This window comes from Bombus huntii, chromosome 8, assembly GCF_024542735.1.
Source record: "Bombus huntii isolate Logan2020A chromosome 8, iyBomHunt1.1, whole genome shotgun sequence".
NCBI lineage: Eukaryota > Metazoa > Arthropoda > Insecta > Hymenoptera > Apidae > Bombus > Bombus huntii.
Genome location: NC_066245.1, coordinates 13,381,269 through 13,394,974, shown reverse-complemented (window position 1 = coordinate 13,394,974; position 13,706 = coordinate 13,381,269). Strand labels below are relative to the sequence as shown.

At 36.0% G+C, this 13,706-nt stretch overlaps 1 protein-coding gene and 2 long non-coding RNA genes across 13 annotated transcripts in view; 2 read left to right on the top strand and 1 right to left on the bottom strand.

Annotated features, from left to right (window-relative positions):
* Positions 1-13,706, bottom strand: part of LOC126868985 (uncharacterized) — a 55,680-nt gene that overhangs the window by 25,373 nt on the left and 16,601 nt on the right. For 8 of the 10 annotated variants that reach the window (XM_050625037.1, XM_050625038.1, XM_050625039.1 and 5 more), the window contains exon 4: positions 1,303-1,425. In XM_050625037.1, coding sequence (XP_050480994.1) covers positions 1,303-1,425 — 123 coding nt within the window. Of the gene's footprint in view, positions 1-1,302; positions 1,426-1,966; positions 2,051-5,286; positions 6,307-13,706 lie in introns of those variants that run through there. The other 2 variants (XM_050625047.1, XM_050625048.1) reach the window with 2 other exon arrangements.
* Positions 1-13,706, top strand: part of LOC126869013 (uncharacterized) — a 50,616-nt gene that overhangs the window by 21,456 nt on the left and 15,454 nt on the right. The window lies entirely within an intron of this gene.
* Positions 1-13,706, top strand: part of LOC126869006 (uncharacterized) — a 38,164-nt gene that overhangs the window by 10,686 nt on the left and 13,772 nt on the right. For both annotated transcript variants that reach the window (XR_007690784.1, XR_007690783.1), the window contains exon 2: positions 1,826-2,447. This is a non-coding gene — a long non-coding RNA (uncharacterized LOC126869006). The remainder of the gene's footprint in view (positions 1-1,825; positions 2,448-13,706) is intronic.

Sequence of the window (13,706 nt, the reverse complement as noted above, 5' to 3'; positions counted from 1 at the left end):
GACCAACAATCGACGAATCAACCTTCAAGATTTTAAAACAGGAGACTCGATATATCTATTAAAAGAACCTAGTAAGGAAAATTCTCCCATCAATATATTAGACGACACAAAGTGCTAGAAATCTTGCAGAACAAAACGTCAAGATTGAAGTAAAAGGGATTCCGCGAACGGTGCACTTAAACAAGCTAAAACTAGCGCATAATCGAAATAAACAATGAATAAAGTGATTTCAGTGGGCAACGTAGTGCAGTAGTGTATATTGTAGTGCTGTTCGTCGATACAGATATCGAACACCTAAAAGAAAAGGAAAAATTATTATATGTGTTTCAATTATTGCTTAAATATAAAACGTGTTAACTCAATGAACAATTAACTAGTGAAAGTGAAAGTTACCTTGTGAACAAGTGATCAACAAATAAGGAAGTGTACATGCAAGTATAGGTTATGGATCGTTGTTCGTGGAACATAACGTATGACAGCAACCTAAAATAAGTGAATAAATTAGTCTCAATTGTCTCAGTGCAAAATGCAAGGTTACTAAGTGTTATAACTATATTGTGAATAAATCAAAAGGAAGTGTGACACTGTCCATCGAATAATACAGATAGCGAAAACCTAAAAGAAAAAAAAAGAAAATTATCAGGTGTACTCCAATTATTGTTTGAATATACAACGTGTTGATTCAATAAATAATTAAAAGAGTGGAAGTGAAAATTACCTTGTGAACAAGTGATCATAATACAAGAAGGTTTACGTGCAAAATAGGTTATGGCTCCCTGTTTGCGGAACACCATGTACAACAGCCAGCTGAAGAATAAATGAACAAATTAACTTCAACTGCCTTAATGCAAGTTACAACAGTACTAAATGTCACAACAATATTGTGGAAGCATGCCACTGTTCGTCGAACAACACAGATAGCGGAACCCTGAAAAGGAAAAGAAGTTTATTACGAGTGCTCCGATTACTGTTTGAATGTGAAACGTGTTAGTTCAACGAATAACTAAAACGGTGAAGGTGCAACTTACCTCATGAACAATTAATCACCATACAAGGAAGCGTACATGCATGAATTTCGCAGATTAACAAGAAGAAATAAAATAGTTGATAAAGTATAGAAAGCGGTTAGAAAATAATCAAGATAGATTAATTGAGAGTTAGTAATAAATGTAACCGGAGTAAAGGGATATTTGGTTATGTATTAATCTACGTAGTATTGTGATGTTAATTTGTAATGCACAATAGCGGTCGCACATACAATGCATTATATATATATATTGAATTAAATAAATTAAACACCACCTTTATGACCACAGATATAAGACGATTGAAGGCAGCCGTAGTAAGTATCCAAGGCATATCAAAGAATCGGATGATGTTGCGGGAACGATCCAGGTAAGTGATGCAGCATCGAAAGAGTAGAATCTGAAGAATTACAGACAATGTTAATCTAACAAGTAGATTTTAATCACTAATAAAGAAACCAATTCATATCATACACAAAATAATAGCAAATAGCAAGTACATGCAATAATAAATTAATAGGGAAAATAAGAAAGGTTAATAAACACAGGAATAGGTTAGAAATTAATCAAGATAGACTAACTAAATATTAACGACAAGACATGACTGAACTCGGTGCAAAAGAATAAAGTTACGCTACACAAAATATTTGGTAACACAATACACAAAAAACATTAACTAAATTAAACAAGACTTATATAAATGCAAGTCACGTATAATCAAAACAATGACTATCGAAATTCGATAACAATACAATCCATGCTATCACATTAATGTGACCTTACCTTACCAATACCTTAAGGTAGCACACGGTATTGACACACACAATATCATGGAACACAAAACAATATTACAAAAACACTACTAAGTAAAATTATAGTGATTAACAATTAACTAACTATTTCAACGACACGCTACTGTTGACATTAAACCAACGCCATACCAAAGATACACGCGAGCGGCCATGTTGAAAAATTCGTCGCGCGCGCATACAAACAATAGCCAATACAATGTAATACAGCATCATAATAGCAATGTTAGGTACGAATAAAAAAGAAAAAAAAGGGAGAGAGTTAAGGCAAATATATATAGTAAATAACAACTAACATAATCATAACATATTATATATATTATACTATATACAGAGATACAGTATTCATACAAGGAACAGGTCCGAATGAAACATATATATAAAAAAAAAAATATAATATATATATATATTAACTATTTTTGTATGTGTGTACAGAACTGATGGCGAATTCATCAACCATTCTCTGAACGACGGATGGAAGAACATGTAGGTGTTGTCCAGACGTTTCACGAGGAATCTAGAAAGCATTTTGAATCTCTGCAGAAAATCCTTCCATGCATGTTCGTTTACAAAAACCTGACAGACATCGAAAGAATTTTTTTTTTTATTTTTAGTCCAAGGAATAGCAATCCGCACCGTAGAACTGTAAAGCACCTGTACGCCACTCACGAAACCAAATACTTTTGCTATCCATCTGTAAACAAACAACATCTACAACTATACATATAATTTTCACTTATGTTTACCAATATATATACACGCATGTTGTAAAGTAGGCGATATTTATAACACTCACTTCCATTGATAATGCAAGTGACTCGTAAAATAAGTCGTCATATTTACCATTACACGCACATATATATATATATTCAAAGACAAGCTATAATTGTAATATCTATTCCTATTGATAATATATACTAATATATTTATAACGATAAAACAAATCTCATCTATATTACTTACCAATACGTATGCATATATGTATATAATTATAACCCAGGTAGCATTCATAATATTTATTTTCACTGATAACATGTACGTAAAACCTAAAATAAAACAAAAGTTTTAATAATAAAAAAAAAAGAGAGAAAAAAATAATATAATATATATATATAAATATAAAAATTTTCTTTTTTTCTATACATATATTAATAATAATAAAAGGTTATTCTTATTTCTGATAAACTCAAAAGTAAAACGACAAATGACAACATTATACCATGATATACTGACACAAAGACGCAACACACAGAAGAAACTAATAGAGAATGCTTTAAGCTTGGCAAACTTACCGCCCGACGAATTTGCATACACCATAACCAAAACCCAGGACACATGGCTCTGATCGCAGGAGAAGCGGTCCATATAGTCAAATGCATTCCGGTACAAGTAAAAGTACGACATACAACAAAATGCTACTCGGAGCTACCCGTTTGGCAAGGGAATCGCACCACAGAAACTCCGCCCGGACGTGCGCCAAACGTGGCGATATTCAGCACCATCGTTATTGACCATGAGCGGAATATATACCCAAGAGGACCTGGACGCACTACGGGACCACGTCATGTTCCCGGTAGAAAAAACTGCAGTCTTAAACACATTGGCCAGAGGAGTAACAGGAAAAACAATCGTCCCTGGAACAGTAAACATCCTGGGAATGAAGAACGATAACACCGGTAGTCACTCAACAACAAACGACATCTACGTCCGCCTTGAGCGAACTCAGTGACACCATCAGACAAATTTCCTTTGGAAATTTGAACTCCAAGGGCGGGGGTGTCACGTCCCGCGCTCCGCACGTGTCGTAACGAGAACAAGAAAACTATTCTATACAAAACGCGCGAATAAAGATTTGAATACACAAACGAACACACGGCGCTACGAAACTAAAGGAAGGATTAACAAAGCGAGGGCGACTAATAAATCCAATCGGTATAAAATAAAATAAAATAAATAAAACCAGCTAACGGATTGAACGAGTTACGAACCAAACAAATAAATCAGGAAATAAGAATAACTACAAAAGGGGAAATAATTGAAACGCCAGAAATACAAGTATATATAAATATATTTTAATCAATCAACTTGGAGAGTTACATACAAGTATAAACATATATGCTAGGCATGTAATAAATTAGTAAATATTAGAGTTAGCGCTTATAATACTATGCAATAAATACAATATTATCAATTTATGAAATATAAGTATATACAAAGTTAAAAACTAATAGTCTAACGAATACATAAAACATACAATATTGTATTATTAAAGAAATAAAAGTTACATTGTCAGAAACATATATATATGTGTGCGCATTCTATTAAACAGATACATACTTAAAACTAGCCTACGTTCCGGTAAAGAATTATAAAATAAGAACTACATTACAAAACATGCATGTCTATATATAAATATATAAATTATATTCTAAACTAAACTACTATTAATGTATGCTCTTTCTACATTATTGATTCAAATCGATAATCTAAGATACATACTTAAAACTAGCCTACGTTCCGATAAAGAGTTATAAAATAAGAACTACGCTACGAAACATGCATGTCTCTATACAAACATATAAAAATCTATATTCTAAACTACTACTAATCTATGTGCATTCTACAATCTAAAATACATACTTAAAACTAGCCTACATGCCACTAAAGCATTATAAAATAAGAACTACATTATGAAACATGCATGTCTCTATATAAACATATCAATAATCTATTTTCTAAACTAAAACTACTATTAATAATCTACAAAAGAAATAGAACACACAACGCAACACTTGGGACTAAGCGTCAACCTGTCGATAGCCCAAACGCTCAAAATAATAAACACCGCAACGACTTGAGGAATTACATACAGAAATTCTATCATCAAACACAAATATGTAAACACACATTAAACGCACAATAATCTAGAAACAAAACCTTCAATACTATGTTGTCACAATACAAGATATATATGTATATATGAAATCAAATGATTGACACACAACCTCAAATACACAACACTATATCACTAAAGAATCTGAATGAAAATCACTTTGCCAGAAATATATACATATATACGCGTGCGTGTGCGTGTCCTATCTTATTAAAAGAAATTAATATAAAATAAATAATTAACATTTCATTTCGTATGAACACTATATGGGCAAGAGAGATATGCATATAAATACGTATATATATATATATATATATGTATGTGTGAGTGCATATGTTTTATATTATCGAATACTCTATAAAATAAGCTACTCGAAACAATAAATAATGCAATCGAAGAATTACAAAACATTAGCTATACTGAAGTGACACACAACATAAACATATATATATACGTATATTCACACGAGTTATACTATTGTCACTTTAAAATAATATTAATAAATAAATGTCCTAATTGTGGTAGAATAAGGAAAAACGAGCGACAGACGAAAAATTACTTCGATATCAAACAAAACTAAAGACCCGTCACTAAAAACTTTACTGATGACATTTATGAGCGGCCATGTTGGATTTACACGCATCATGGCTACAGGAATATTAGGGATTAATGGAAGTCAGGCGCGAGAAACAAATCATGAAAACACATTGTTAACACTTTTCTTTAATAAATTTTATGGGCAACTACAAATGTAAAAATATATATATGTCGGATCACGATTCGAATTTTGGGCGCGCGACGACTCTTCATGTGGACTAGCCATCGTTTCACAAAGCCGAGATTTTATTTACACGTATATACAGGTCTATCACCAAGCTTAACAAATAAGAAGTACAACTAATAATAAGTCTAACAAACACTAAGCCTAATGAATAATACGATCTACGAATAATTAAATTAAATAATACTATTAGCAATGTTTGAGTTCAAACGAATCCACGGTCACCGGGATAACTCCTTACTAAGCGAAACTAATTTAGACGCAAATGCGATCGTCGAAAATGCTCGATGTATCACTCTCCAAGGCAATCGCAAGAATGCCAGCCTCGTGGAGATTTTTCTCCCTGTACGATTGCATTTTGTTTTCTATACCCGTTTGGAAGCATCGAGAAGGTTCCAAACGCCGTTGCTAGGCACACTCGTTGGAAGCATCGAGAAAGTTCCAAACGCCGTTGCTAGGCAGTTTCTGCCTGGAGTTTTGATTACTAATACAATGTATGTCCCATTGCATCGGCACCTCCGAGGCAACATCACACGTGGCTAGGCCCGCTCTCGAGGCCGCATACCGCCACAACCACATTTCTCGGAAAACACATACAACCACTCCAGACCTCCGTTAGATAAAACATCCATCCCGTGACCGTGGCTACGTTCAGCGACCGATTGTCACCTCGAACCCAATCTCGCTTATTACAAATCTTAAGCAATTACAACTATAATAAAATCTAGGCTAAGGTACTAGAGGATGTTCCCAAAATTTCCAAGGAAAGGCTTCGGCTTTCCTTTCATCTCCGACATATATGTCGGGTTTACATTAGAATTAGGGTTAGGGGCGTGAAACGAATCTTCGTTTGGGTTACACGTTGTCGTTATGCAATAGAGAAGACATTGACTAGTGCAAATACGATTATTATAGAACCGGACAGGTAACCGCGGTAGTTAGGTGCTCGAGATACTAATGACAATGATCCTAGGTTCAATAACGAATCCGCGGTCAACGGGATGACAACAGAACGTACTCACAAAGTCTAAGTCTGAGAATAATCACTGATCGCGAAGGCGTTACTCTTGGATCGATGAGATCGCGAGCGAGAATGCCTTTCCCGTCCCGATGATGCCACACAGGAAAACTATAACGGGGTGTGTCTAAGGATACGAGATCATCGGATTCGTCGAGAAAAGCCTTCGTTCAGAAAGTGTTGCTGCTAATTGGTTAATCTCCATATCGGTGGTTAGAAAAGGATGCTAGCCGCCCTCGAGGGAAAGTTGCTAGTGGGAGACGCCGCTCGTTGAAAAATATGTCTCCCCTATCTTCCCGTAGTTGGGACAAAGACTGTTTGTCTGTTTGAAGGACTTTAGTTAACTAAACCTTAAGATTTATAACGGGCCCTCGGGCTAGCCGAACATGTACTGCGGAGACGCATCGACATCTGGCAATCATCTTACTCGAAGAATAGGGTCTGCACGTGGCGAGCCACGGGACAGAAACCGTTGGAATGTTTACTGTCGCGTGTCGCCACAAATATTTCTTTTAAGGAGAGCTATAGAATTACTTCATACCTTTGTTAGGCAAAGCGTTCATCCCGTGACCGCGGCTACGTTCGGCGACTGACTGTCGCCTCGAGCCCAAGCTCATTATCACAATTCTCGAATAATTACAATCGGGTTGAATAACTACAATTGTTCAATTACAGCTATAGTAGACTCTAGGTTACAATGTTGCGGGGTTATCCAAAATTCCAAAGGCTCCGGTGTTCTTTCATCTCCGACATATATATATATATTTAAATAAAAGGGGGGAAATATAAAATTAAAAAATTTAATTAACAAATGTAAAATAGATAACCTAACACTATCAGACTTAAATATATATATATATACACACACATATATATATATATATACACACATTGAACACAAAACAAAATATGTCAAAATTAATAATAATAAGGAACATCAAAACAGCGAACCAACGAAATTGAAGCAGCTACAATAAATCAAAATCGAAGCAAGGAGCTCCGGGATAAAGTTCGCTGAACTCACACATACACCAATAGCGCACAACAGGAGAAATTCCCTTTCTCCCAGAAGCATGGTGACGAAGATGCGCCTCCAAAACCTCTTCGGGAATTTCATTCGCAAAACGAACTTTCACGCAACGCTCGGTATCGACGATTTCAACCAGAGGGGGTTCCCTCTCCAATATGACGGTCTCCGCATCGAAGAAATTCTCGTCGAAAGTAACCAAATCGTCAAAACCCAATTTCGACACATCCTCGGCACCAATGTAAAACAGTTCCTCCAAACTCCCCGACACTCGTGGTCCATCACAAGGCCGCATGCGCTTGATGGGTTCCCCCGAGTCGCCCATGGGCTCTTCGGAATCCCTCTTTCGCTTGGGCTGGAAACAACACGGTATATTTTAAATAAAACGAAACAGGACGAACCAAACGAACTAAAAATAAGACTAAATACGTACCAGGGAAGTCTGGAAAGGAACCTCTGATAGAAACGACTCGGCAAACATGGTTCGAACGTCGATCACCGAAGCCTAAGGAAATAGCAAAAAAGGGAAAAACAATCAAAATCACAAAACAATCTTAATATGCAAACATCCAAACTTACGCAAAACAATTCGAAGGAGGAGGTCTTTGTTATGGGAGAGCAGCGGAGTTGCGCGTGTTGCCCGAGCAAACTTTAAAATGATAATGATGCTGCAGCCACTAGCCCTTCCACGCGCCGAAGAAACACCGGTAATTCCCACGGTACAGCACATGGAAGTTTCTCGCGGAACGGACTAGATCAGCGTGGAATGCTTCAAATCTCCTAGACGCTAGCTCAGCGGAAACACAGGACTGATAAAAAACTAAGTCGAAATATGAAATTTACATTTTGTCACGTACGATTCCAAGAAGCCCAAACTGCAACATCCCGATTCCCACGGAAGCGTACCCCCAGCGGACCACCACCCCGTGGGGAATGGCATTATAAATAAGCGATGCAACATAGCGCGGCGTTCTTTAATTCTTTATTCGTTCTTCAGTTCATTATTCGTTCATTAGTTTGCGATCGTTTGTTACTACGGCTCATTATTCTTTGCGTCTAGAAATTTGTATAAGTATTTGCGTTTCGGGGTCTTTAGTTTTTCGATAAAGAGAAGAGAGTCGCGATTAAATAAAGTAAAATTTTAAGTCTTCATTACGATATCAATTCAGTTAGCAAGTCACTCAATTTGTATCGAAATAGTTTAATAAAGTAAAGGTTGATAGAAAACTATATTCGAGATTAAATAATAAACCCAACAACCTTCGACGATCACCGGGACAGCTGGAGTGATGGCACCCGATAGCACCTTTTCCTTAAGGTAAGCAAATTAAATTTAAAAAACTTTCTTCTTCTCTGGCAATCTCGTTGTCCTCGAGAATTGAATCAAAACCTCCTATCATCGATTTCATTTACGGGTTTAAAGATAGAAATATTGCTTAAATTTTAAACAAAGGAGTTGTCCGTTGTGTCGGCTTGTGCGAACGGTGTTTTCAGCTACTGAAACACCCACTGATCTTCGCATTCCTCCTCCCATTGTTGGTAAAATATTACCCATCTTTGGGCAAGGCTTGCGAAATCACACAAGTCCCGCTCAGAAAGGACTAATAAATATATCGTCGGGGTCAATTGAAAATCAAGAACGATACCGGTATTGCTATTAACCGATATTCTTGCCATTCTTGCATGCGATTATAAGAAAGATATAACAAAACAATCCCCCCTTCGGGAAATTAACCAAAAGATCGTTCGCTGTGTCGGCTCGTGCAAACGGTGTTTTCAATTATCGAGAACACCCATCGATCTTCGCCTTCCTCCTCCCACTGTTGGTAAATTATTACCCGTCTTTGGGCAAGGCTGGCGAAATCACACGAGTCCCACACAGAGAGGATCGTTAGAATTATCCTCGATAGCTAAACTCAAAAGGCAAGAAAATCGTGGCGACAGAATCCATCGGGGTAAATGAATTCAGTTCGGTCTTAACAGCGAAATTAAAAGAGAAGAGGAAGTCAAACGAAAAAATAAATTTAGATAAAACAACAAACAATCTCACATTCCTATCTAATCCAGCAACGCTAAAATATATATATATCTAGCTAACCAAATATACATACATAATAACCTATCCCATTTTACATTCAAATAAAAATCCGTTCAACGAGGAAAATATTTATTGTACCCAGCTTTAATCCTCTCCCGCGCTAGTATCCCTGCGCATAGCAGGTTAGCCGAAAAGTGAAATTCATTTACCAGTTGCATTAAGCGTCAGTTAACGCTACCCATTAAACGTAAAAGAAAATAATAAAAGTAAAATATTTTCAAATAGTCCTTAGACTATTTCTGGTGGCAGCAACTACCGTATTAATTAGAAATCTAAATCAGTATTAAATACACAGAAATATCATTTCAATTTATTTCCCTTCAGATTAAATTCAAACTCAAACTATAAAAAAAAAAAAAAAAATTTTCAGTAAAATTTAAACTTAAGATTTGATCGATTTAAACAAATAGATACGTAACAGATTAGTAGTTATAAATTTTTGGTGGCAGCGGTGGGATACGCTCCACGGAGGATTAAAGTTGGTTTAAACGGTTCGATTCGCTCCACAAAGGATTAAAGTTGTTACGATTATCGATAAAATATATACCTAAGAAATAATGTCGACTAAATTAGAATCGTTAGACAAAAACATGATCTTGATGTTATCGGAAAAACTCAAAGCATGGGATGCGAATTTTCGCGACATGAGTACAACAATGAATAAATTATAAGACGATGTGCGTTCACTGAAAATAAAAAAAGAAAGCAAGACACCCGTATCATCGCCGATAATTTCCCAAGCGACAATACCGATAGAAGTTAATCCCCAATCAATTAAGTTAAAAGATGCAATAGAGACAGTACCAGTGTTCGACGGACATCGACCCTCGGTATTTCGATTTTTAAGACCATGCGAGCGCGCACGAAACATGGTTCCTAGGCATCAAGAATCTCAGTTAGTAAAATTATTAACAAATAAGCTTCGCGGGCACGCGTTTCTCGCCATAGAAGACACAGAAGTAATAAGTTTAAACGATTTCGGGACTAAATTAAAAGATATGTTCGGTCCGGGAAAAACGGTTAACGAATATAAAGGGGAATTAGCTACAATATTTCAACGACCGGGAGAAGATATTTTGGACTACATAGAACGCGTCAAAGATCTCAGACTGGCGATAATGAACGGGGAAAGGTACGAGTACGGCACCGTATTTCAAGATAGGATAGATCGAGACACGAGGGAAGCTTTCGTTAAGGGGCTCCCAAACGAGGTGTATTTACGAGTAAAGATAGCAGGATACCAATCCTTGGACGATGCGTACCGCCAAGCCGTGAAAGTAACGCGAGAATTAAAACAAGTGAACAATAGAATTCGATACCGACATCCGACACCTTCGGATAATTATAACCAAAACAACGTTCATCCACCATACAATAGTATTTATACTGTAAACAACCGCCAGAACTGAAGATTTGTACCGCCGTCGCGGAAACATCTAAACAACCCGGGAATAGAAGAAAATGTCAGGAAAGAAACAAGAGCAATAATTTGGGAAGAAAAATGCATAAATAAATACCTCGATAGAGATCTAAATCAAAAGAGAGATGCTGATCATTTCAACCAATCAACTTTTCAATACAAACATCATTCCGTTGCTGTGATAAGGGATAATGTCACGTTAAATAATAAGAAGACGCACGGTGCCATAGACAGGATCATGAGTGAGAAATTTTCTGAGTTACCAAACAAGATAAATAATATTAGTGCCAAAGAACTTTCAGACGAAGCAGAAACTAGGAAATTGAACGACGAGACGACAGGCAACGTTTATCCACTGCCTAACATCACAGAGATATTGGACCCGCTGGGAAGTGCGAATTGCCTCTCCACGCTCGACTCCATGAAAAGCAAGACTCCGCGAATTTCGTGAATGTTTCAACCATAATAGGAAAAGAGATAGCGAGTGCATCTCACTCAAAAACTTCTATAAAGCCATCAGAAGGAAACTTTATTGAGCTCAAAGCCAAATCGTTAAATTGCAAGAAAGATCACACTATAGAAAATAAAAATATAGCTATCCCTAAATCCAAAACAGAATCTATAAGCAAAAAGGTTTGTAATAAAAATTCAAAGACTAATTCCAAATCTACCAAAAATATTCCTAAACGTTCCTTACAAATAAATAATAATTTAATTACAATAAGCACTTCCAGTGAAACTATTCATCCTGAAAAGGTAGAGGAAAACAAAGGTGTTGTGAACAAAGTAAATAAAGAAGAAAAAGGGGTAACTAAGGAAAAGGATTCTAAACATTTTCAAGCTGAAGAAACACAAGTCCAACGAGCTCGAAGAAATCAAAAGGGAGAAAATAGGGAATCACCAGTCGAAGATATATATAAAAACTTGAATAAATACGCTAGCCATTGGATTATAATTGGATTAAAAATACTTTATTGGTTACTACATCTAATATTTGACGTAGGTAACATAGTAGGTAGTGCTGATCTTATGATTTCCCTAGGAAAATATAGATGGTATCACACTATACTATATACAAAATATTTTTGGGTTAACATGGCTGCGGCACTTTCAAAAATTTGTATCTTGAATGCTATTAGCAAGCAATTGGGTAATTGGATCAATGTCAGTAAACCCGCGTCTTGGCGCAAAATAAAAACTAAAATGAAGGAAAGGAACGAAATTCTCCCCGCACGAATTAGTTTCGGACATCTAGCCAAAGAACCTATTGGTGAAGTAACAATCGAAGAGAACACGGAACCAACATGCGCTGAATATCTCAAAGATCTGTTCAATAAAATTAACACTGTACGACGAATGGCAAGAGAAAATTTGATAAAGTCCAAACTAAGACCAACAATCGACGAATCAACCTTCAAGATTTTAAAACAGGAGACTCGATATATCTATTAAAAGAACCTAGTAAGGAAAATTCTCCCATCAATATATTAGACGACACAAAGTGCTAGAAATCTTGCAGAACAAAACGTCAAGATTGAAGTAAAAGGGATTCCGCGAACGGTGCACTTAAACAAGCTAAAACTAGCGCATAATCGAAATAAACAATGAATAAAGTGATTTCAGTGGGCAACGTAGTGCAGTAGTGTATATTGTAGTGCTGTTCGTCGATACAGATATCGAACACCTAAAAGAAAAGGAAAAATTATTATATGTGTTTCAATTATTGCTTAAATATAAAACGTGTTAACTCAATGAACAATTAACTAGTGAAAGTGAAAGTTACCTTGTGAACAAGTGATCAACAAATAAGGAAGTGTACATGCAAGTATAGGTTATGGATCGTTGTTCGTGGAACATAACGTATGACAGCAACCTAAAATAAGTGAATAAATTAGTCTCAATTGTCTCAGTGCAAAATGCAAGGTTACTAAGTGTTATAACTATATTGTGAATAAATCAAAAGGAAGTGTGACACTGTCCATCGAATAATACAGATAGCGAAAACCTAAAAGAAAAAAAAAGAAAATTATCAGGTGTACTCCAATTATTGTTTGAATATACAACGTGTTGATTCAATAAATAATTAAAAGAGTGGAAGTGAAAATTACCTTGTGAACAAGTGATCATAATACAAGAAGGTTTACGTGCAAAATAGGTTATGGCTCCCTGTTTGCGGAACACCATGTACAACAGCCAGCTGAAGAATAAATGAACAAATTAACTTCAACTGCCTTAATGCAAGTTACAACAGTACTAAATGTCACAACAATATTGTGGAAGCATGCCACTGTTCGTCGAACAACACAGATAGCGGAACCCTGAAAAGGAAAAGAAGTTTATTACGAGTGCTCCGATTACTGTTTGAATGTGAAACGTGTTAGTTCAACGAATAACTAAAACGGTGAAGGTGCAACTTACCTCATGAACAATTAATCACCATACAAGGAAGCGTACATGCATGAATTTCGCAGATTAACAAGAAGAAATAAAATAGTTGATAAAGTATAGAAAGCGGTTAGAAAATAATCAAGATAGATTAATTGAGAGTTAGTAATAAATGTAACCGGAGTAAAGGGATATTTGGTTATGTATTAATCTACGTAGTATTGTGATGTTAATTTGTAATGCACAATAG